Source organism: Dryobates pubescens, chromosome 6, assembly GCF_014839835.1.
Source record: "Dryobates pubescens isolate bDryPub1 chromosome 6, bDryPub1.pri, whole genome shotgun sequence".
Taxonomy (NCBI): Eukaryota; Metazoa; Chordata; class Aves; order Piciformes; family Picidae; genus Dryobates; species Dryobates pubescens.
In genome coordinates this window covers 40809297-40834094 of record NC_071617.1, presented here as the reverse complement: position 1 = coordinate 40834094, position 24798 = coordinate 40809297, and the positions used below count along the sequence as shown (strand labels likewise).

Below are 24798 nucleotides of genomic sequence, written 5' to 3'. Positions count from 1 at the left end.
CTTTTTTGAAAGCTATGACCTGTAAGACAGATGGATGGTTGCAGCTGCTGCTCGTATCCCAGTGCCAGTGTTGCCAGGCCAATGATCTGTTCTTGGCAAGTCTTGCAGGTACAGTTTTAAGCCTATGCCACCTTGTGTAATGCAAAAAAAGAGAGGTGTGTGTAGATAGCTCTAGAGAACAGCAATGAATTACTCCAAGGGCATAATGACACTTACACTGTAAGTCAAATGCTGCAGCCAAAGTCTTAAAGCTGACATCTGAGTCATTCAGGACCTGATGTGCAGCCCTCAGCTCAAGCGACCTGCTCCTCCATTTCAACTGAGGTGAACTGCTTCACATCCCACTCCACAGCATATTTTCCCCCCCTCACTTTCCATCCCTTCTCTCCCAATCCTGCTCTCCAAACCAAGCAGAGGAGCCTGGGTTTGTCCCAGAGTTACCCACTGGATTGGAATTCACGTGAGCACTGATATATGCAGCAGCCAGATTAGTTACGTGCAGAAAGCTGCCTACTTAGGCGGTTTAACCTAATTTCCACATCACTGCCTTCCTTTTTTCAGCTCAGTGGAGTTGAAAACACAGGGGCCCTGCTTCCTGGTTCTCTCCAAGTATAGGATTACCCAACAGAGAGAAGACAAACCCCTCTGATCAGTACTTGCAAATTAGCAAGGGGCAAAGATACACCACTCACACCTCAAGATATGCTAAGGGTGCAGGCTGTGTGCTGCAGGGATGAGGAAGCTTGCAGCGCTTCCACAAACTATGTGCCCTGGGCCGTGAGGAGCGGTTCACACCTACCTTGCCGTTAAGCCATGGGTCCAGGCTTGAGGTGTAGTGGTTTTAAGCATAAATGTCACCAAAGCTAGGGGAAGATTGCTGTTCCTTAGACTAAGAGGCACCCACCGTGGCTCAATGGTTTTGGCCCTTCCTCAAGTGGGAGCGGGATTGCAGACAGCACTTGCAGGGGCTTCTCCCACCCTCACTCCTCTCCTGCAGCCCTTCAGCGCCAAAGCCCCCTCTTGACTTTGGCTCCGCTATCGCTTCAGGGTGGCAGGAGCCAGCGGGCGCCGGTGTCGCCCCTCAAAGGCTTCGAGGGGCGTCGGGGTCCAAGATGGCAGCGAGTGACACCGGGGTGGGATAAAGGGCTCCTCCACACTCGTCCCCTTTCACAAGGAGGCAGCCCCGCGCCCGGCGAGGCGCCGGGAGCGTGAGCGGGCGGTAGACGGCGGCGGCCAGTCCCGAGCAGCAGGAGGGCCCGGGGCGGCGGTCGGGAGGAGGCGAGGCGGGGCGGGGCGGCCCGGCAGGTGCGGGCGGAGCGCGGCGGGGAGGAGTGGGGCTGCCCGGCCCCTGCTCAGCGCTGCTGGCGCAGTGGAGAGGCCCCGCAGGTTTTAGAGCCTGGGAGCCTGGCGCTAGTCCGGATTAGTCTCTGCTGATGGCTCCCCTGGGTCTCGCCACCCGCGGAGGAGCGGTGGCCCCGCCGGCTGCAGCGGAGCGACCCGGCAGCCGCCGATAAGGCTGCGCGGTGACGCCCCCGGGGCCGTGGTGGGCCGGGCCGGGACTGCCCGGCGGCAGCAGCGGCGGCGGCGTTGGCGCCCGCCCCGGCCCGCAGCGCGCAGCGCGACTCCCTCCCGGCGCCCAGCCGCCGAAACGGGATCGGCGGGCGGCGGGCAGCAGCTCCCCGAGCGGGGGGAAGATGCTGCCGGGATCCATCCAGATCTCCGGAGAGACGCTGTCGGGGGCGGAGATCCGGGACATCTGCGAGAGCCTACGGGAGAACTCGGTGCGGCTGCTGTCGCTGCGGGGCTGCCAGCTCTCCGAGCGGGACTTCGGGCATGTCTGCCGAGGGGTGGCTGAGTCCCGTTCCCTGGCTCAGCTCAACCTCAACCTGGGCATCGTCTCTAATATCAACCGCGTCAAGCAGCTGGCCGAGGCCCTGAAGACAAACCGCTCCGTCCAGTCCCTCTTGTAAGTATAGCGGGGAGGGGGACTGTTGGGGGTGCCTTTGGCCCCCTCCCGGGCAGGGACGTGCCTTCTGGGGGCTCGTAACTCCGGCCCAAATCCTCACTTTAAATCTTGTCTGAGGAAAAATGCCCTTGACGCTGCAGAAGGTACCCCGGGCCCTTCACTCGGCTGGGAGGGAGCCACCTCTGCCGCTGCTGGCTGGGTACGGTGCTGGCTTTAGGCCCGGCCCCTCCGACCTGGCTGCCTCGATGGTGGGGGCTGCCCCGCTGGCATTCCCTGCACGCCCTTGTCCTTGCCGGGAGAGGAGGGCCGCTGCAGCGATCGGCTGACCTTCGCGGCAGAGGCTTCCCAGGGCGGTTTTCTCACCTGGGGTTAGGATTTGTCACCCTCGTCATTTCATCTTCTCCCTGCCCGTCAGGTTAGTTAGCCGGCAGAAAGAAGGCTCCCCAGTAATTTTCCCTTTTACCTGCACAGCCTCCATGGGAGTCCCCTGACAGACGCAGGACTGGCCCTCCTCAATCCTGCTCTCTCCATCCACCCCTCGCTGGTGGCTCTGGATCTAGGAGACTGCATGCTGGGTGATGAAGGCATCAACCTTATCTGTGGGCTCTTGCCGCCTGATGGGGCCAAGTCCGGTAAGCACTAGGGGCTGTAGGCTGCACAATGACCATTGGAGCTTTCACATACAGCAGATGCATGCAGCAGTAATTCCTCAGCCCTGGAGGAATCATAGAATCATTTCGATTGGTAAGGACCTTTAAGATCAACTAGCCCAACCCTTATCTAACTACCAAGTCTAGTGCTAAACCATGAAGACAGGTTTTGAAATAGTTTGCCTCAGCTGAGACTATTTTCCCCCCACGTTTAAGTAAAGCAGAAAAGCCAAGCAATAGAGGAGCAGTTCCCTTGGGCAGGTATGGGCTTTCTGCTATTGATCCTTCCTGCTGGCAGTTTGGAGCTCAGGGACCAACAGGTTGCTGCTGGTTCATGACAGGAGCATTTGAAAGTGAAGGAGGGGACAGCTTTGTTTTTTTTCATATTTAAATGTTGATAATGACCATAGATAAACATATAGTGCATCCCCACCTCAGCACTTAAGACTTAATTGTCAGTGCCTGGGAATAATTGCTGCTTGCAGGTGCTCTCTCTTAGCATGTAGTTTCATGGTCATAGCCATAGTCCAAGACTCAGATCTTTGTAGGGAATAATCTTTTAGTGGTTAGAGGCCAGTGGACCAGTTAAGCCAAGAGCTGGCATGTGCTGAGGTAACACCACCCTTCTCTCCTGACTCTCAAAGTGCTTTCCACCTCTCCCCAGCACCTTCTCTGTGTGCTCACTGTGCCACTGATGCTTTTATCCCTGTTGGCCACCCCTCCTAGGTACAGGCTTCAGAGCTTACTGTCCTCACCCCAGCTTGTCACCTTTAGCCCCCTTCTCCAGTGAGTCACCTCACACAGCCCTTACTTGTTTCCATTGTGTTTGTTATCTGTAGTTAAGTGGGACACAAGTTGGGAGAGCAGAGTGATGGGGTGGTCACAGCATGGTCAAATGAAGAGCTACTACTGAAGGCAGGGGAATATTTCACTGATCAGTGAAATATGTAATGACAGTCACCAGAGCAAATCAAATCTTTTAGCCCATCCAAGTACAGGGGACATGACTCAAAGCTATTCTGGTTAGCTGAATTAGTTCCCCTGAGACTTCTTTGGTGACCCTAAAACTCTGGTTTGGCTTTTCTTCTCCAGGCCTCAAAGAGCTAACTCTGAGTGCCAACCCAGGCATCACAAGCAAAGGCTGGGGGCGCCTGGCCATTGCAGTGGCTCACAGCTCACAGCTCCGCGTGCTGAACCTCGACTACAACCCTCTAGGTAAGCTGGGAGGCCACACAGGAGATGCAAGGGATGCTGCACTCCCGTCTCTCAGTGTTTCTGAGATTTGTGTGGGCAGGCAGCTGAAGACCCAACTCTAAAAAGGCAGTAAAGCATCACCAGCAGGATGGGGGCAGTTTCTTGCATAGGTGCCTTCTGATACACAGTAGCAAGCAAGTTCAACCTGCCAGGTGCCTTTGGCTGTAGGGAAAGCCAGTCTTGATGCTCTGCTCACGTGAGCTGGCCACATGAGCCTTGCCTGCTCTACTGCCTTTGTTGTCGGTTTTGACCCTCCACATTTCTCCTGTTCATGAAGCCATGGGCACTGATGTTGGCTTGGCACATGCAGTGTGCCACCATGCTCCCCCGGCTTCATCTTCCCTGCATAGCAGGGGGAGGAGGAGAGCCTGGCACTCGTTGCCATAGAAACCAACTCTCTCCAGCTCTGCTGCAAGGTGGTGGAGACTGGGCCGTGCCTCCCTGAGCTTTATCAGGGCACTCCCATCCTCACACCATCTGCTGAATGCCAGGTCCTGCACTTGGGTCACAGCAACCCCACCCAGTGCTACAGGCTTGGGGCAGTGTGGCCGGAAAGCTGTCTGGCAGAAAGGGACCTGGGGGTTCTAATCGACAAGCTGCTGATTATGAGCAAGCAGTGTGCCCAGGTAGCCAAGAAAGCCAATGGCATCCTGGCTTGTATCAGACATGCTGTGTCCAGCAGGAGTAGGGAGGTGATTAGCCCCTTGTACTCAGCCCTGGTGAGGCCACACCTCAAGTATTGTGTTCAGTTTTGAGCACCTCAATACAGGAGAGGTGTGGAGGTGATGGAGCGAGTGCAGAGGACAATGAAGCTGTGAAGGGCCTGGAGAATACATCTTATGAAGAGTGACTGAAAGAACTGGGGCTGTTTAGTTTGAAAAAGAGGAGGCTGAGGGGAGACCTCATTGCTCTCTACAACTACCTGAAAGGACATTATGGAGGGGCTGGTGCTGGTCTCTTCTCACAGGTAATTAGTAATAGAACAAGAGGGAACAGCCTCAAGCTGCAACTGGGTAGGTTTAGACTGGACATTAGGAAAAATCTTTTCACTGAAAGAGTGGTCAGGCATTGGAGTGGGCTGCCCAAGGAGGTGGTTGAGTCACCACCCCTGGATGTGTTTAAAGGTCATTGAGGATATGGTTTAGGGGTGAACCTTGTAGAGCAGGGTTAGCAGTTGGGCTTGGTGATCTTGAGGGTCTTTTCCAACCTGAACGTTTCTGTGATTCTGTGATGTGGAAAAGGAGCCTCCCTCCAGGACCTGTATGCCTCACTAGGTACCTTGTCTTGGGCAGCAAAGGCCCCAGGGTGTCACCTGACATCAGCCTGATTTTTTTTTTTCAAGAGAAGGTGTCACAGTTGTACAGTATCTCAGCACTGTTACCAGGGAATGTCAGAAGAACATGCTGGAGTCTTATCTCTTCACCAGCATCCATCTTTAATGCTCCCAGTTCTTCTGCATCCACCCTCAAAGATTTTCCCCCTTTCCAGGGAGGCATTCTGTCAGCTAGTGCAGAGTCCTCTGTCCAGTTACAGCCTCTACACAGACTGAAATATTTAGCTTCATATTATACATCTGGTATGCCTTGGAGGGACTGTTAAAAGCCCTCACATCCTTGACTAAGAAGGAGATTTGGGAGGGAATGGTTCCTTGGGGAATAAAACCAGTTTCACTGTGTTCCTCTTTGTTGCCTCTGATAATCAGTGAGTGCTCCTGTAAACACAAAATAGTGCACCTTTGCCTTGTCTCTTTTCTCAGTTAAGAGCTTTTTTTTTTCCCCCCAAGGTAACCAAGATTTGGAGATTGGTTGATGGCAGAAATGCTCTGAGGATGTTTCCATGACAGTTCCAGGCTGATAAGGGTGCTCGGTATTACAGGAGGGAAGGCAGGCACTGCTGGTAGTCTCAGTTTGCTTCTCTCACAGGTGACCAGGTAGCAGGGATGCTTGCTGTCGCTGTGGCCTCCAGTCGCACCCTTGAAGTTCTGGACTTGGAGGGAACAGGACTTACCAACCAATCAGCCCAGGTATGAGTGCCTACAGCTACTCTACAGCATGACTGATATCTAAGGGTATAGATCTTGGCCATCAATAGAGGCTCTAGTATCTATACCTGTCTCTAGCCACACACTTCTCCTCCCCAAGTTCATATGCCCTCCCTGCACCCTGCGGGGCCCACTGCAGTCAGCTGCAGGATGAGCTCATAAGCCACCACTCTGACCTAGGGCTCTTGGATTTCACTCAAGTTAGCAGGGAGAAAGACACAGTTTCATTTGTAGTTTGGCTTTCTTGGAAGAAATAAGGGCCTGGCCTTGTGGCTGAGGATCAGAGCTTCAACTCTGTAGACAGATAAGGGCCAAGACTTGGTATCACAGACTCTCCTGTCAGAGCACCCGTTCTCAGTGGTAAGATGTGAGTCTGGGTATGTGGCAGCAATAGGGTGTAGAGCAGTTACTTTCTCTTTGAACAGAGACAGGAAATCCAGGCTCAGCTCTTCCCACAGAAAGATGGGAAGTCCTCAGGCTCTCAGGAAGCCTGGCAAGGGGAAGTCAAGGCCAAAGGAAAGTAAAGGTAAGGAGGGCTGGAGTGTGCAGGGAGACAACATGTTGAAGCTCTTTCTGCTCAGCCTAGCTGCTTTTTGTACTGCTTGTCAGTCTGTATATCTTGCTCTCTGCCTAGACCTTGCTGGACATGGTAGAGAATTACCCCACAGCCCTACGGACACTCATCCTGGCAGAGAACAACATTAGTCCTGAGCTGCAGCAGCAGATCTCTGACTTGCTCTCAGAGGGTGAGGAAGAGGAGGAGACAGAGGCTCGTGAAGTCACATCCAGGGAGAACCCCTGGATCTGCCAGAACAGTAAGAGCTCTGGGACCTGGGCTGTGGGCAGGGGCAGACAGGCAGGAACTGGGGTTTCTGGGGTGTTTCCAGCACCACTGATCTCTTGTGGTGGGGTTGGTGAATGAAGGGTGAATTCTCCCAGTGAAGTGGAATCTAGGCAGCCTTCAGATGCAACCTACATCTTAAACAGCATTGGGCTGAGCTGCAATTGGAAAGAGCCTCCAAGGACAACACAGCTGCTGCAAAGAGTGGAAACAGTACTTCAGAGGCATTTTCCCTGATGCTGCTGGAACAAGATCTTTGTGCAGCCTTAAAATTCTAGGGCAGGAGCACTAAAGATCTCAGGGGCCTTTGCCAGATATCCTAGCCAAAACTCATGTCATTCCTCACTGCATCCAGAATCCCCCTGCAATCCACCAAGCACCAGCTATTCCTGTCTATGCATCCTAAACATGTGAAGGCCTAGCCAGGTGCCAGAGCCTGTCTGTTGCTTGTAACAGGGAACAAAAAGTCTGTTATGGAGATAGCTGTTGTGTATTGTTTTTATGTATGACATTTTACATTGTTGTGCCTACCTTGTGACCCTGCTGGCTTAGGGATGCCTTTTTTACCTTTGGTTGTCCTCTCCTCTTTACACTTCTTATATCAGACTAGCAACAGACAAGTGCAACCACTGCAACGAAAACATTTCAAATCTTCATTTATTAGAACCATGAAAATGCTCTACTGGCAGCTCTAGCCAAGATTTAGATCCAGTTTCCAGAAACTGATCCCTAGAATAGAGATTCCATACAGAAGTTTCAAATGTGTAGGACTCTGGATCTGGAATGCATGGACACTAAAGACCTCCTCCCTCACAGCCAGGAGAAAACAATTTTTTTTTTTCCTGCTTAAAAAGACTTCTGGATGGGAAACTGGTATCCTACTGAGTTTCTTACTTGCTATGCATGGCCAGCCTCCTTGCAGCTGATTCACTTGGTGTGAAGAGAGACGCAGCATTCCTGGCTGGCACTCTGTGCCATCGCAGAGCCAGCAATCTGCCCTCACCTTCCTGAGGCAGGCAGGGGAGGGCTGCACAAGCTATCTATTTGTGCAGCATAGAAAGTCATCATTTCCAGGTGTCTGCTGCCATAAAATGGCTGCTTGCCTGCTACATTCCCTGCTTTTGGGAAGGCAACACCACCACCCTACATGGCAGCCTGCCAGCCCCACCCCCGGACACTAGCTGAAAAGACACCCTGAAGTCCAATTTAAAGGTCAGCACCAGTATCACCTGCAAACATATGGGGGAGAGGAACAGTTCAGAGCTGACATTCCTATTGATAGCTAAGACAACAAATGCAGATCCCCACTGTGGGCACTTGCTGCTGTCTCTTGCCTTCCCCCCCTCCCAAACATTGATTCTGTTCTGCTGCCAGAGTAGACCTAGTTACTACTTAATCTCACAATCCTCTCAACAGTTCATTTCCCACCCTGTTGTGGTGCTCTAATTCTTCACTTCTGGATCTGGAGTATAGCCCTGCACCCTCTGGTGGCCCAAACAGCTCATGGTTTTCTCTCTCTTGCAACAGATTCCAGCTCCCAGATGGTCCTGGTGACGTCAGGTCTTGGTGACAGCCTCTTAGCAGAAACAGAAATGTAGCTGGGCTACCCTACCTGCTTCTGCCGAGGAGAGCACTGTGCCCCCTGGGGGAGTGTGTCTGCCAGCCCCCATGCCTCTGGAGGGCTGCCACAGATGTCTTCTCGCACATTTCATGTCCCGTTGATGCCTCCCGCGGCTGTCCGAGGGAGGAGCGTGGTCCGAGTGAACCTCCACACACATCTCTGTGTTGTCACATGCCCCGTTGGCCGCTTGTGAGTGTCCTGTCGCTGCATGTGTAGCTCACGCTGCCCTGCCTCTCCCCCACATCCAGCTGTGCCCACAGGGCACCGGCTGTATTTATTCAGATGTGTATAAGAGATGTTCTTTCTATTGCTTTACCGCTGTCGAGATCAGAGTTTTATAAAGGCCACAGACGTGGCACGACTCACGGCAGTTCCATCGTTGGGTCGCTGCGGTGGGTGCGGGCAGCTGCCGGGGGACCCGCGGGAGCAGCGAGCGCTGTGCCCGGCACAGCCGGCAGGGGGTGCCAGCCGCTCGCCGCCGCGCCTGTCCCTGGGCGGGAGGGGGGCTGGGGGAGGGCGGTCTGGCCCGGGGGCGGGTGGGGGTCGGTCTCAATTTTGCTGTCCCCCGGGCCTGCACCTGCCCGTGCACCCTCCGCGAAGGCTTCAGCCCGCACAGGGACTGCAGGTTTCACTGCTCGACCAAGCGCCATCTTTTGCCGGAGCTAGGCAAGGCTCAGATTAGGCTGGAAGATTAGATTGTGACAGCAGCTGCTACTCAAGGGAACACGAATAAAATGAGGACAAAGAAACAAGAAACTTTTCCTCTGTTATGCTTTGCGTAGATGTAGGTCAGAAGGGCACAGGCTCCATAACTTGAGGGATGAGGGAAGTATCACAGCCCTCTGACCTCTGCAGCACCATTCAATACGCAATGGAATACTTCCATCCTAGAGGACTCCCTGTCTCATGGCTGGAAGGCTTCCTATCCGGGCTGTATCAAATCAGTTCAAACCCTCCCTTTCCTCACAAAATAAAACCACAATGTATTTACACTAGAATTATGAGACTCTCATGAGCTCCAGGGCGGGAGCATGCTACATGTTCCCACCTAACTCAGATTCAGAAATGGAGAAGACACAATCGTGCATGACCCTGAGAGCTGAGGCTTCAAGAAAAGCAACAAATATTAATAGACTCAGGTCCACACCCTACTCTCAATCAGCGTGTGGAGGCCTTTGCTGGCACACAGATCAGACAGAGGGACAACCAGAAAAACACTTGAAATACAGTAGGCAAAATTCTTGAGAAGTACTGATGCTGCTTATACCACAACAAGCTGCATTTCAGGGTTTTTGACAAGCCTAGCCTTTACAGCCTTCAAGTAATGTGGAGACTGCCCACATTAGTTTTCAGTGTTTGTCAAAGTTGCCTGGTAAAGTAATTTGCACCTTTTAAAGGCACTGTCAGCTGCCAAGTCAAAAGTGACATGAGTGCTGCTGTGAATTCTGGTCTGCAGGATCAGTTTGATCTTTGAGCTGATAGTCAACAAAAAAATTACAGAAAAGAAACACTATGCATCCCATACATCACTCCTTGCCTGGGACTGCATCTCCTCTCCAGTTGCTCAAGCACCTTGAGCCAGGCTGCAGCTTAAGTGGGCACTCAGACTAAGCAGTGAATTCACAGCCTCCTGGAAAACCCACACGATGCAGGATTGTTCTCCCTGGGACACCTAATGGGCAGCACTCACAGTTCAGCAAATCTGGGACACTACCAAGAGAGGCTCTGCCCCCTCAGATGCTCAGCATCAGTCCAGGCCAGGTTCTAACCAAGAGAGAAAACACTATAACCATCGACACTTACTTTTAAAATAGTTTATTTCTGGTCTTAAAATATACATTGGTTTCAAAATTTCAGAAAACCCCCCACACATTAGTTACAGATTAACAGTCTGGAGTTGGGATACTGAAGGTGGGGTCAGCTCAAAGCTCCAGAGTCAATACTGCTAGAGGTGAGCAGGAGTGCAGAGGGCAGGGACCATGCCCTGCTGGGAGAGAGCTCTGCTGTTGAGGTCACTGCTCCCCCTCAACCCCTGCCATTAACCTAATGCTGCAAAGCAGAAACATCTGGTGACAGGCACTGGGCTCCCTTGTGTCACTCCTCTGTTTCTCCACTGTTTTTAAGTCTACCTTGACAAAAAGCAGCATTGAGGCTGGCTCTGCCCAGCACTGTCATTGCCTTGCTTCAGCAAGACTGGGTTTTGTCCACTGACCATCATGTCAGGATTCAGGGGAGATGAGGCGGAGCCCTGAAGGGGCAGAGTCTCTCACACTGTCCAAGTGGTGTGCTGTCCTACAGGTGGGCCACCAGTGGCCTCAGAGCCAGAGGAGCTCACTCAGTGAGCACCCAATCCCAGGTGATGCCTGTGAGGCAGTAGCTGACAGCTGCTGCAGGTGTAAGCCCTTGGCAATACTGCAGAAGAACAGAAGAAATGCTGCAGTGGAGTGGCTGATGAAAGCAAACACAAGGACTTCACCACCATGTTCAGGACAGCTGAGAGGAACATCCTGAAGGCTCAGAGGGGCTCCCGCTCTCAGCACCTGCCTGTTTGCACAGGTATCAAGCGAAATACTGTACTGAAATACTGAGTCCCACCACCCTGCCAGAGGGTGGCATCCATCTCCACAACTGTTCAGGGTGGGAAACAAGGTGATCATATAGGCAGCAGCTCTACCTTGGGTACATAAAGCAACCTATGCAGCTGCCACTGAGGCCTGCAGCTCCTGCATAGGCCCTGGAGCCTCCAGGCTTGAGCTGAAGTCCCAACTGGCCTCAGATGCAAGCTACCCACCCTTTGCAGAGAGAGAGGTCTGGGGAGAGGAGCTGAGTCCCAAGCAGGTCTTGGCTGCAAATCTTGCTGTAACCATATGAATGGGAGCTCTTTCTTGGACAGAGGACCGCTCTCCTACAGCCCAGTGAAAAGCCCTCATTGAATAGGGTGGGAGGACAACACAAACCCAAATCATAAACCAGAGAGCAGGCTGAGGACAGCCAGTGGGGTTTGAGGGAGGCACGGTGCAGGGAACCAGACTAGTCTCTCCCTCACACCCCTGGGGAAGCCAAGAAACATCAGACATATGAGGGCACAGGACAAAATTAAAACAGGATGCCTGGGCTTTGCAAGCCCTCAAAAAATACCTACATCTACAGACCTCTCCCCTTCCCTCCCCCCACCCAACCTCCCCCAAATAAGACACCAAGCACACAAGACTGAGAAGAAAAGTCACAACATATCACGCTACACTAGGAAAAAGAGGCAGGGAGGTCCTACCCAGAAGGGGAGACCCAGAAGAAGGGGACATGTGAGGAGACCCTGGAAAGGGCTGCTGCAGTGCCATGAGGTAGTATGTCTACAGGGAACAGCTCCTCAGCATGCTGCCCTTGCACCCCTGCCAGCTCTGCGCTGAGCCCTGCCGAGAAAAGCGCAGTAGTGTCTTTCATGCTTCGCTCACATGGGGCAAAACCTTGTTCTTTAGCCTGGAGGGGTTTCTGCAGGCTAGAGGCCAGGATCAGAGGGAAGCGCAGCTCTGAGAGCTAACCCTCCTCAAACACACCCACAACACAGGCATCAGACCAGCTGCCAACAGCTGTGTCTGTTTATGCAGGGCGGGGAGAAAGAAAAACAATACATCCCCAAAACCAAAGGCTTGGAAAGAAGAAAGAAGCCCACCCAAGAGCAAAGCATCAGCACCGTTCAAACAAACAATAGCACAGAGAGTGGAGGCAGAGGTGTGAGGGAGGAGACACACAAACACAAACCCCAGTGCCTAGCAGGCAGTGCCTCCCAGAACCACCTCAGCAGGCAGCACCGATGCCACAGTAGCAGCACCTGTACATTGCCTCAAAGCGGGCTGGGGGCTGCACCCAACACAGGAGACAAGTGATGTGGACCTGAAGCAGATTCTTGAGGATCACCCAGAGGGCAGCTGGGGAATACAAAACCCAGCAGGAAAATGAGCTAGCAACAATCCCAACACATCCCCAGGAGCACACAGCCATCCACTGGGAGAGTCCTTGTGCCCCACTCCTGGCCCCTGGGGATTCCCAGGCAATGAGACACCACCACACAGGCATTCTGCCCTGTTGGCACAAGTTAAAAGAGAGCAGAGCAGCTGCAGGCAGCCAGCATGAGAGCACCCAGGGCCTCAGGTACCTGAATGGGAAAAGGGAAGGAAGATGCAAGCCTAAAGAGGCACAGGCACCAGGACAAGGGGTACCAAGAACAAGCTCTGGTACAGGCACCAGTGTGAGGCTGTGAAGAGAGCTGTGGGTGTGCCAGGGCAGTAGATGTGCTTCTGCACATTGTTGTGTACTAGTAATGTGGGACTGAGGTGCTGGGGAAGGGGGACCCCAGCTCTTCTAGGTAGCAAAAGAAGAAAATAAATATGAAATTTCAGAGCTGAGCCCCCTAGAGAGGAGGGTACTAAGGGAAGTTTCCCACTCAGAAGATGGACAGATGTAGACATCCCACAGCTCTGCAGCATATGGCTGCTTCTTGCCCTGCCTCAGCTCAGAAGGTTGCCCTGCTCCTGGGCCTGTGTCAGACTGTCCTTGCGATGTAAGTGGTGGACCCCCATCCTCTTGGGACTGCGGTGTGGCCGACTGAAGGCAGGCTTGACCCTGCTTTCACTTTCCTCTTGGTTGCTCTCCTTGCTTCCCTGCAGCAGCATTTCTCTCTCCTCAGCTGGGCTCTCAGGCAAATTGAGGTCCACATAGTCCTTCTGCTTCTCTGGTGAAGGGCTTCCAAGCTCAGCAGTGCCTCCACCACTTTCCTGCAACAGCTTCTGGGCTTCATCCTGTGAGAAATCTGTACCATAGTCCGAGGAAAAATGGCTCCTACGGGCTCTGGACTCGGTGCTGTCTGTGTCCACGCTTGAGTCCCGGCTCACAGTCCAGCTGCAGCTCTCCTCACCATCTGAGTAAGCAGAGGCTGCCCTACCCAGCTCCTGCATGGAGCGGCTGAATCTCTTCTGGAGCTCAGGGACCGTGTCACGGCCGAAAGCCGTGCGGTTCATCAGCACCCGCTCTGAGGTGGGGGGTGCCTTGTCCACAAACATACGCTGCCAGTTGGCCAGCAGGTCCTCCTCAGAGCTGGCAGAGCTGGCAAAGGCGCTGGGGATCTGGGGAGGGCTGCTGAACGGGCTGCTCTGGGAAGAGCCATGAGCTCTGGCTGCTTTGGGGGACTGCTGACAGGAACAACTGGAGGCTGAATGGTGCCCTTCTGAAGCAGGGCTGCTGGGGAGCGTCCGGTGCCTGTCGCAGCTCTCGTCTTCACTCTGTACCAGGCTGAGGGAGATGGCCTGGCGCGTAGCATACGTGCAGTTGGGCAGGGGGCTGTTCTTTGGGATCCTTACCTTGTCCTCAGAAAACTCAATCACTTTGCGCCCAGGGTACATAGGATGGGGAGGCGAGGGTGTAGGGTATGGGCTTAGCTTCTCAAAGGCAGGCACCTCCTCTGGCACACTTTCCCTTTCCACACTGCTCTGTGGCTTGCAGCCACCATTCTGCTGTTTCCCCGCATCTCCTCCCTCCTTCCCCATCTGCCCTGTGCTGTTGCAGGCATCAGGAGGGGCTCCACTCATGTCCACATGCACAAAGACATCCTCAGCCATGGGACAGCTGCCACTGCTAGACTTGGCTGAATTCAGAACCAGAGATTCTGGTTTCTCCAAGACTCTGGCAATGACTGAGGTGGGCACAACATCAGATGGAGCCAAGGTGTGGGTTGCCTCTTGACCAGGGCCTGCAGACTCCTGAGTGCTATGCAAATGCTTATTGACCATGTCCTGCAGCTCATAGGGAAGCTAAGGAGAAGGAAAAGGACATTAGAACAGGACTGCCACACAAGCCATTTAGTTCCAAATAATCTGCCTTTTCCAAACAACCTTCACGTATACTTTGTACGCCTTATCTCGACCCTAGCATTCACCCACCTTGCCTTCAAAAAGGTATCTCTTTCCAAAGCAAACTTGCCCCAAGAGGGACTAACAAGGCTCTCTAGCTGTCACACCTGTCATATTTCTAGGCCATGGTTTACAGGCCCCGTTTTGTGAAGAGGACAAGAAAAGACAGCACATGAGCTCAGTCCCCTATGCCTCTGAGCACAGAGACAAGGCCTAGCCAGCACATGCTAGGAAGGGGTCTATTGATCTGTGGAAAATCAGCTTGGTGGTTGCACTGAAGTGACTCAACAGCCCTCAGTGCTGGGATCTGTAGTGCTCCCCAAATACAGTAATTGCAGCCATGCTGCTTGGCAACCCGCCCATGGACCAGAATCAATGCCTTCCCTTGTTCCTACCAACTCTACCACCTCGTCCCACTTCCTCACTCTATTTCAAAGCGGCAAACAAGGGTTTTATTACAAAAGCTGCAGGACTAGGGTCTCAACATGGGGTAAGCACTGCTCCTTGTCCCATGGACAGGCACTACTGCTCTCTCCATCACTCTGCCCAGTTGCCCTCACCTTAGTCACCACACCCATGCACAATATGAAGCAGAGAGCAAGTTCCACAAGCCACTCAAGTGGCACAGCAAGGTCTGACCCACCATGGCCAGGAGGAAACTGTGTCCATAGCTGGGGACACAGGAGAGACTGCATGACAACAGCTGGCTGTGGGGAAGACTCTCTGCACAGCTGCTTAGCATTAACACCCCTCCAGTGGCAGCCAAGTGGGATGCAGCGCTCTGGGCGGGGGGCAGAATTCAAAGCTGCAGGGAGGGGAGACAGCTGGGAGTGAGGTCAAGGTTACCTCAGCCATAACTGATACACTGCCCTCAAGAGTGCTAATTTGAGACACAGTGGGGGAGGGTGACATATTGTTCCCCGGCTAAGTTAAAAAAGACAAGCACGTGGTTTTGCTAAGACGAATACAAGAAGGGAGGGAGACTAGGAGCATGGCAAGAGGAGAGCTGAGGAAAGGGCCTCAATGAGACTTCCAACCGAAGAAGTGATGCTACTAACATGAGAGGCCCAAACATCTTTGCTCATCCCAAGGGCAGGAAGAGCTGTAGACCCCACATGGGAAGAGTATGAGTTAATACCAGTTCAGGAGGCCTAAAAGACATTCTGATACTGCCTCCCACCTTTCTCTTCAGAGTAGGAAGTGAAGCAGGGCCAGACTGCTGCTGCTTGACTCCTTATCAGGCAGCATGGCCCTTCCACGTGGCCAGGTGACGAATGGAAGAAGACAGAGCAGGGTAAAAGAGAGAGAGGTCTGTCCTCCTGCCAGCTCCCATAAGGCACCCAGCAGGCTATCGAATTCAAGGTTATTGTGCTTTTTATAACAGCTCCTAGCTGAGCTGTGAAATGGAGCTGGCATGAAAGAGGAGATGACAGAGGCTCTGTGATACCTTCTCAGTGAGAGTAGGAAGAGGAGCACCCCCACACCTCTCTCTGAGGCTGAAGGATAAGAGACCCACAGCCCCGCAGAGAAAGCTGGAGAAAGCAAGATGCAGGCGGAGACCATGAGCCCTTCTTCCCCACCTCAGCAGGACTGCTACTCACATCAGCAAACTTGTGGTTCCTGAAGTGGGACTTGTTACACTTGAGAAGCTGTACTGCAAGGTTACAGTCCTGTCGATAGCGTTCCTGCAAGAAAGGGCACAGGTGTGCAACAGTGTCACTTACCCAAAAAGGTACCACCTGAACAGATGCTGCTTGAACAGAAGCAGGAGGAGGCATCTGATGCATCTCTCGTGAGGGCACCTGCCATTCCCTCCTCTCCACACCCCTGTGCATTTTCTTGCAACTCACCCAAGGCATCCCTTTCGACCCTAGTCCTTGCTCCAGGCATAAACTCTGGGAATTTTAATAACCTCCAAAAGTCCCACTAAATTTGCTGTCCCATCCCAGAGCTATGCCTGAAGACACTGCCTGATGTTAGGCATCTTGCAGATAGACTGGAGGGAGTTGAGAGCAGTTAACAGAAACAAGCACTGGATCCAGGAACTTCCATATTAAGGGTGTAGAAGAGGCAGCAGCTTCCTCCTGGATCTAGAGAAATGACTCCTCCCACTGATACAGCCTGGACGTGGGTCAAACCCTAAGCTCTAAAGAGCAAATACATCAGACCTGCCCACCCCCTCAGACACATTTCTGTCCCTCCTGTTGTGCACAGCTCCCACACTTCCACACAGAGTGAAGTAATTCACATGCTCCATTATGCTAATGATTTTGAACAAGAGGAAAAGCCTACACCTCAGATACTCGGGCACAGCTATTTGCACACTGACACTTACATTGAGTTCTTCCAGCTTATTGATGGTGGTTTTGGCATCAAGCAATTTGTTAGTGAGCTCTACAATTTCCCAGTCCAGTGTCTTGCGGTCCATCTCTGCCTTTTTAATCTAAGATGCAAGAACACCAGGTGTAAATCATACCAGCCCAGAAGAGCCTGACTTCACCACCCACTTCAGCCCAAGCATAGCACAGTAACACATTTAGCTGGGATAAAAAAAACTTCCAGACAGACAGACAAGGGGGACAGCCTGAGTCTTCACAAAGGGAGAGACCCCAAAGGCCAAATGGTGCCAGCCACTCTGCCAGCTAAAGAGACAATAGGCTGACTTTGAACCTACTCATTCAGTATCACGTTTTAAAGCACAAACATGTTTCCTCTTTGCCCTGGCTCACACAGTGCCTGGTGGAAAGCTAGTGGGCTTGAGGAATCCTGCTACTGGCAGCAAATACCTCTGAGCTTGAGATGCCCCATAGAAGAGGTCTGGGTAACAGAAATGCCTATAGAGATCCATCAGTCAATGCTGAATAGAAAAGCAGCTTTTAGTGGCAGGGAGAGGGCATCATACTGAAAGAGTTTAAGCCTTGCTGTAGTAAGAAGGTCCTGTGTAGCTTCATCTGGAGCTCAGTTAATGCCCTTCCTAAAGCAGGCAATATTGCCTCTTTAGACTCTATAACAGAGTTAGGTACAGAGCCAATAGAGACCCAGATGTAAGAGCAGAGAACGGCAACAGCTCAGAACAACCAAGCTATCTCCTTCTCAAGAAGCTTGTCCAACACTACCCATGGATGCTCTGAGGCTATGATTGTCAGGGCCCAGCTGTGCATCAGGAGTACAGTTTAGTGATGCACAAGGGGATAGGGCAGGACAATGCAGTCTCTTCAGGCACTAGCACAATGCATATTAACCCAAAAATTCAAGTGCTAGGACCAAAAGAAATCTCATCCTGGCCTACATGGAGGCAACCAGCATCTCAGCTGTTTGACTTGCCTGCTCACAGACCAGAAGGGGAAGGAAAGGGAGCAAACGAGGCTCACGGCCATCCACATCCTGTGGTGTGCCACAGCTTATGGGCACCGCTTCCCAACACGCCATGCTCCAGCTGGCTCAAACGCTCTTAAGATGGAGCACTACAAGCTAGGACTTGCTGCATCTGCGGGCAGCTGCTGGATACCAGGTGAGCCCTCGGCTGGACGAGGGCTGGGGCCCCTCCATCTGGGATGGTGTATGTAGGACTGACAATGAAACCAACAGGCTGAGACATGTAAAAGAGGAAAAAAGAACAAACACACAAACTAAAAGACGCAACTGCAAAAATCCAGCTTTGGCTGAGAGAGGCCTGAGCGGCAAGTACACCCAGCGTGTGCCAGCGGCAGCGTGGGGAGGAGAAAGAGAGAGAGGGGAAGGGAGAGAAAAGAAACAGCCATGAGTGTTATGAATGCACACAACAGACATACATGCACATTGGCTCTCCTTTGCCTGCCCTTGCCCTCCCTCCCAGGATGACCGCCCCGAGACTGCCTGACGCATCCCTGGCATTTTGAGAGGGACTGAAGCAACACGACGGAATACCATGCAATTATGTTGTGGGGAACCAAAGCTCATGTGCATGACCAAGTTAGGGGCTCAGTAAATCAAGAAAACAGTTCATGACACCAGCTGGAGTAAGGAATAGATGGTCACAGCCAGAATCTCACCCCTCACCCACTGCCACATCTGCTGGGCAAAGCCAGGGCCCCTTTCCCATCTGTTCCCAGCACACAAATTCCTTCCACTTCCTCCTCTCTGTAGTGACTTAATAAGGCACTTACCAGGGCATGCAGCTTCTCCTCCAGGTCTTGGTTGGTTCTCTGGGAAGCAGTGTAGCTGTTCTGCAATCTGCAGAAACAAGATTGTAATCATGGAAACAGATCTCAGGCACCTATTCAAGTTCCCTTCATAGCTGCCAAGCAAACCACCAACTCCCCAACTCCAGAAAAGCTGGCACTAAGACAATCAGGCACATTAACTATGCCTCACCTCTGTCACGTAATGACCTTCAGACCCTTGTCACTGCAGGCAAGATGAGGTTCACTGGGTGAAAGATCTTGCAGGGGAGGGTGTGAATGACTTTGAAAGACTCCTTTGAGCTCTGTCATGTATAAGCATGTGACCAATGACTGGCATTGATTTTTAACTGAGGTACTTTTCAGGTAATATGGTGATGCACTTTCTTGCAGCCACCAGCGGCTCCCTTTGCACATGGGGTAACCATTCAAGCTGGATCCTGCCTGGTATCCAAGAGATGAATTCCCTGCTGTCGGGAGCCCCTTAAGCTGGCAGCATTCCTAAACTGTACCCTGGAGAAAGTAATGGCTGCATCTCCTATAGCCTGGGGATGCACCTTCCTGAGGATGCAGATAGCCTGTGATTTACACCACAGGGCACAGCCTGTTCACACCAGCCGAGGGAGTCCGTGGTGGGAAGCACCTCTACCCCTCTCGTTCTCTTTTTCATACCTACGGAATTTGTCCTTGAACTTCTCCAGCTCCTCACGGTTCTGGCCCAGCTCCATCTCCAGATAGTCCTGACCTGATTCCAGCTCTCTCTCCATGGCCTCCATTTTGTTAGTCACATATGTCAGTCGACGTCGAAGCTCTTCATTCTCATGTTGCAGTAGCCTGGGTCACACAGGAACAAGGTACCACTGAATGCAGAAAGGGTATTCCACACCAGCGCACTCCGCCCAGTACCCTGCTCCAGGGCTCAAGACCCCAAAACAGGGCCCCCAGGAAGTTAAGAAGTGAACTGGCACATGCAGCAGGAGATGCATCTCTGTCAGGAGAGGGAGACTCAAACTTTCTTGCAGAAGGGGCAGAGAATCACGAGCTGGCTGGCTCACCATGTGTCCCAGCTCCCTCTCAGGTTACAATACTAGGACAAAGCCCACTAGCCAGATGAGCTGTGCAGCTCCCGTGTCCCTCACCAGTGAATGGAACACACTCAATAATTTATCCCAGTCCAAATTAGAAGAAGTGAAAGCAAAAAAGAGTAAAATAATCTTCTCCTCCCCTGAAACGGTTCAAAAGCCCTCACACCTTTAATACATGGTGGAAACAGGACTCCACACAGCCTTATGGCCAGAAGCAAAGGTGGTAGGGTATGTTTACAGATGTGATCACAGCTGCCAGTCAAGCTCATTCCAACACAAACTGCTCCTTTCCTCCCCAGCCAGGACATGCCTGGTGGTCAGAAGGACTTCCTGTTGTTTTTCATTCTTCTGTGCTCAGCTGCTCAGAGAAACCCAAAAGCACAGCTTCTCTGGCAGTAGAAGCTTTTTCTTCACTATGGCTTGGGAGTTCAGTGCTAGCAGCTCCCTGTGCCCCAAACTAGCAACAGCAAAGGGCTCAGCTCTCACCCTCAGTCAGCAGCAGGTTAAAAAAGGCTCTGCTCTCTCCACACATACTAAAGGCTTCATCTCCTACTTTCACAACCACCAACTCCTCTACCTTGCACCTGCTCTAGAGATCCAAGATCCCTCCCTTTCCAGGGGGAGGGATGTGCAAGGCAAGGGTTAGCAAGGCACAGACTAAAGCTCTGCCCACATAGCCCCAAGAAGACTGAAGATGTGAGAGGAGCCCACAAGGACAGACAGCTTCACTGTGCAGGTGGCACAAGCAGGATGTGAGGAATCAGCACCCACACAGTTGCAGCGTGACAGGCATGTTGCAGTATGATACTTACTTCATCCTTTCTGCATCCGTCAAGGGTTCCTGCACAGGGAAGAAAACAGCCATGAGATTCTTTCAGAGAAGGAGTTGGTCTCTCATACTGTTCTAAAGGACAGAGTCTTGGTTGCTAGACCCTACCTGTGACTCTTCCTCACCTGCTCTGACAGGTCATACTAGGCAAGCTTAGAGCTGTACACACCACTCAAGCGGCCTAACACCAAGGCAGACTGTGTGCTCTGTCTCAAGGTAAAAGAGCTAGACTAGAAACCACCACACAGGTCAGGTAACTAGGCTCCCAAAATGCAATCTCAACATCTCTTGCAGCATGTCACCTTAGCTGGTGCTTGATCTTCTTCCACATCCACAGTTAGTGGGTAGTAGGACTCTCATGGGACAGCATACACTGGGTTAAATGTCACCACAGCAATCACAACACACTTGAAGCCCCACAAAAAGAGTGAGAGAATCATCTGGGAGACAAAAAATGCACCTACAATTTACACCACTCAGATTGTGCTGTGAAAAGGGGTTCTTTCTGCAGACCTGAAACAGCCACTGTGACTATTCTGGGATAGCAGAAGTAAAAAACAAAGGTCAGAAAAGTCTGTGAAAGAAATTAATCTTCTGTGAAGGATCCCTTGAGATGGATGGAGCAGCGACCTGCAGAACAAGGAAACACAGCACAGTGACAAGAACACACAGTCCAACTATTCTCACTTACTTTGCAGCCTGTGCTAATCTGTGAGATGGCTGCTGCCTGCCAGCATGGCTGAGAGAGATTGAATTAGCACTAGAAGCCACTCTGTGTCCTGTGAAAGCCCAAGACTGTGATCATTCTCATGAAGTCCAAGCTGATAATGGTATTTATTACTTGTGGTGCTTGGTACCAACAGCACTGCACAAAACCAAAGCGCTGCCACATATTATATTGTCCATTAAGTGTCAGCTCTGAGCTGACAAATCATGCCACAGACAGTTGTGGATGGGGTTGTTGAGCTACTAGCAATGCTACAGAAGGCAAACCGTCCCAGTCCTGGCACAAAGACATCCAAGGGCTGTTTCCTTCATCAATTTACACTTTAAAAGAATAGTCCTTACCACCTGCATACATCTTCCTGCCCCTACAGGCAAAGTATTGATCCATTCTTTTCTTACATCCTGGCCCTACATGGCAATCAGTGAATTCATGCAGAATTATTTAGCAACTGCCTCCTAGACACAGGCAGAGGATAGTGACCAGGAAAAGAGGATAGTGACCAGGAAAAGAGGATAACATGATTTGTATTAAAATGAAGCAATGGCCCCAAAGCAGGCTGGAGAAAAGGGAAGGCTTACAACGACCCGAAACAGCCACCACACAAAGAGACAGTACCCCAAGACGTGCAGGCACAGGGCACACACAAAACACCATGAGCACCCTGGCACCTCCTGCTCCACAGGCTGGAGGGCCTCCAACCTAGGAAGCCTGCAGTGAGGAGAACAGCACCAGCTCTTAAATTCCTAGCTTCTGGGGCCAAAGGGAAGCTGATTCCTCGCAGGAAGACGTACCCAACCTGGAGCACAGTCGTGAGTGTCACACCCAAGAGAACAGCTTCTGGCAATTAAGCACCCACAGCATGAGGTCTAGTGGCCTGCTCTCACTGTCCCCACTGGCATTACAGACTATATGAGATCCAGTCTGGAAGCCAACAGGGCTTTGGCATTTGCGAGACCCCTGTCTGTGAGCCAGTGGCCCTGGCACCTACCTTGTTTAGTGCCAGGCTGAAGGAAGGGGAGGATCTAGTAGGGGTAGGCCCCTCCTCCCGACTCCAGTGTGTTGGAGTGGAGAAGGATCCTTTCTCTGGGTGGTTCGGCTCCACTGCACGCTTCTGCCCAACTTTAGCACACAGGTGGTGTGGCTTTAAGAGCTGTGAACAGGGACTGCTTTCATCCCTTCTGCCCTCTGCACTGTTTTTCCATGAAGACAGTGAGTGCTGTTGCCCAGAGGATGTCCCTGCCAGCCCCAGGTCTGCCAGCTCATACTGACACAGATCTACTACCCTTCTCTCCAAGGAAAGGAGTTTTTCCTTACTGTTCTTGCTCCCAAGGACAGGTTTCTTCCTTAGCCTGGAAGCTCGCTCAGCTTCCTCAGCACGTTTTCTCTGGCATGAAGCCACTCCCAGCTCCCCACATTTCTTTTCTGCTTTTCTTCTGCTTGGGCGGGGGGATCTTTCAGCTGCACGTTTGGTTTTGACCGGTTGTAGGCGACCTTCCACTTGGCCTCCTGGCACGGAGCTTCTGGGAGAAAGGGGGGTGCTCTGGTCTTGTTCTGCTGCCTTGGTCTCTCTCAGTGAGCGCAAGCGGATGGGACTCAGCACCCGCTGGGTAATCTCATCCAAGAATTTGGAGAACTGCAGTTTTTCCTCTGTGATCTTCTCCCTGCGCTTGGCAGAGTCAGCGGCATTGCTGCTGCTGTGCTCCAGCGAGCACTTCTCCCCGCAGCTGAGGCAGACCTGAGGATCGCTGCACTTGCATGAGCCACGGCCACAGGAGAGCGTCTCTACCGAGCGGGACTTGCGTAAGCTCTCGGGGCACGGGCCTGTCACGTTGCTCTGCTTCAGGATCCCTTTGAGAGGTGGATGTGTAGAGGAGACCTGAAACTTCCTCGGTGTCAGGACTTCAGGAGGCTCCTTAAACATAAGTGAGCGTTCCAGGCTTCTGCTCTTTAAACAGCAAGTGGGATGGTGTCTTTCATCTCCAGACACCACAACTGTCTCCATGCTACGGCTCACAAATTTGCTGAGGTGCCCACGACTGCGGTTTGGACACCGCTTCCTACTTCGCTGCCCCGTCTTCCCACCACGTGGAAGTGCTGACGAGACAGTCTGGCTTTTGATGTTTAACTCTGTTCTGCACCCTGACACTTCCTTCTCACTGCTAGACTCCAGGGACCATGAAGATGAGAAGTTCAGGTTGCAAACCTCAAACCCCTCTGCCTGCTTCAGATGGCCTGCCTTGGTGTAACTAAACCCTGTTTGCTGGTGCAATGGTGTTAAGCCCTTTGCCACCTGGCAAGCTGTTACCTGACTTTGCTCAGCCAAGATCACTCCATCCTGGTCATCTCGAATGATGGGTACCTCATGGCGGATCTCACGATGCTGTGGAGGTGCCTTGCGGTAAGGCTTCTTTGATGGAGCTGTGCTTGACATCCTCCCACCTGCGTGGCTCCAAAAGGGGGTTACCTACCAACAGCAGAAAGTGCACAGAAGAGAGTGTCACAGGCGCTGCATCAAACCCTAGAAGTTACCCAGCAGGAATATGGCTCCCTTAGAGAGTCCCAAAGCAGGTCCCCATGCAGAGTGGTGATAAAGCAGGGAAAAGATGTGGCCACAAGCCTTGAGCAGCAGCTGCAGGAGAGGGAGCAAAGCAAGAGGTAGCTGTGTCCTTTTCCCAGTCAGCAGGAGCAGAGGGCTGGTACATCCTCCCCCCGCTCACTCACGTAGTTTGTGTGTGTCCAGATTATATATAGCAAACAAGAACAGACCTCACAGCAGCATATTGATCAGGCTCTTTAGGAAAGGCCTTTTCCAGTATGGAAACTGCAGGCCTTGCAGGCAGCAGTGACAGCTGGAGCAAGAGTTATTGATCATGTGCTGTCAGTGTCAGCAGGGACTGTGTGGGAGGAGATTCCAGCTATTAAAGAGCCCCAACCCAAAAGTTTTTGGTTTACTCTGGAACCCCAACAGAGTAGACCACAGGAAGCTTGCCAGAAGGAGGTATGATACCATTACAACTCTCAACTCTGTCATCAAATTAGGGAGCAATGCCAATGATGTTGGTAGTTAAGGCCAGATTTTGCAACATGCAAACCAGGTAAGTCCCTTCGCCCCAGCCGTATTGGGCAGCAGGCGCAGCAGGACAACAGTAAAATATAGAGTAGAAGCAGCTATCTTGTACACATGAAATAATCTCCTTCCTTTCCACCATTTTGGGACTCCAAGCAAGATTTCCCTTCAAGCAGCCAGAATTTTGACCACCCCACTGTACAAAAGATGTCTCAGAGATGCCAAGCAGTTCCTGTAGAGCCTGATGCCAGACTTTCTGCAATGGGAACATATGCACCATTCATAGTCCCCGTATACTCAGGGTAAGCACCCACTTCTCATCACCCATCCCCTGCTGGACCCTGATGCTGATCAAACCTAGCATCTCTGCAATCCTCAGTGCCTGACCTCTGGCACTTAAATGTGCAGGATTTCCCTCTCTTCTCTTCTCCAGGAAAGGCCATTTGACTCCAGCCACATACTTTCAAGGCAGTCAATGAATACCACCAGGCCAGTGACCTAGTAGACTTCACTTTGTGTTTTGGCCAGTGGAGTTGTACATGTTAAGTATCTAAATGGAGCCTCAAGAATTCTCTCAATTTGTATCTGCTCTTGCTTAGAATACAGAATTAACCAAGTTGGAAAAGACCTCCAAGATCATTAAGTCCAACCTAT

The 24798-nt window shown here is 52.1% G+C and overlaps 2 protein-coding genes across 6 annotated transcripts in view; one reads left to right on the top strand and one right to left on the bottom strand.

The window, feature by feature from the left end:
- The first annotated feature begins 1479 nt into the window (after positions 1 to 1479).
- LRRC73 (leucine rich repeat containing 73) lies at positions 1480 to 8851 on the top strand. The gene is made up of 6 exons (XM_009900190.2): positions 1480 to 1966; positions 2438 to 2598; positions 3709 to 3831; positions 5793 to 5893; positions 6546 to 6726; positions 8280 to 8851. The coding sequence occupies exons 1-6, from the start codon at positions 1695 to 1697 to the stop codon at positions 8348 to 8350; spliced, it is 909 nt and encodes a 302-aa protein (XP_009898492.2). The 5' UTR covers positions 1480 to 1694; the 3' UTR covers positions 8351 to 8851.
- A 1054-nt stretch (positions 8852 to 9905) lies between these two features.
- TJAP1 (tight junction associated protein 1) overlaps positions 9906 to 24798 on the bottom strand; it is a 42370-nt gene continuing 27477 nt past the window's right edge. For 4 of the 5 annotated variants that reach the window (XM_054162378.1, XM_054162381.1, XM_054162379.1 and 1 more), the window contains 8 exons: positions 23383 to 23541; positions 20334 to 20362; positions 19109 to 19270; positions 18422 to 18488; positions 17920 to 17949; positions 16612 to 16719; positions 15878 to 15961; positions 9906 to 14177 (listed from right to left, as the gene is read on the bottom strand). In XM_054162378.1, the coding sequence (XP_054018353.1) occupies positions 12879 to 14177; positions 15878 to 15961; positions 16612 to 16719; positions 17920 to 17949; positions 18422 to 18488; positions 19109 to 19270; positions 20334 to 20362; positions 23383 to 23508 (1905 nt within the window). In that variant the 5' untranslated portion in view covers positions 23509 to 23541 and the 3' untranslated portion in view covers positions 9906 to 12878. The remainder of the gene's footprint in view (positions 14178 to 15877; positions 15962 to 16611; positions 16720 to 17919; positions 17950 to 18421; positions 18489 to 19108; positions 19271 to 20333; positions 20363 to 23382; positions 23542 to 24798) is intronic. The other variant, XM_054162382.1, reaches the window with a different exon arrangement.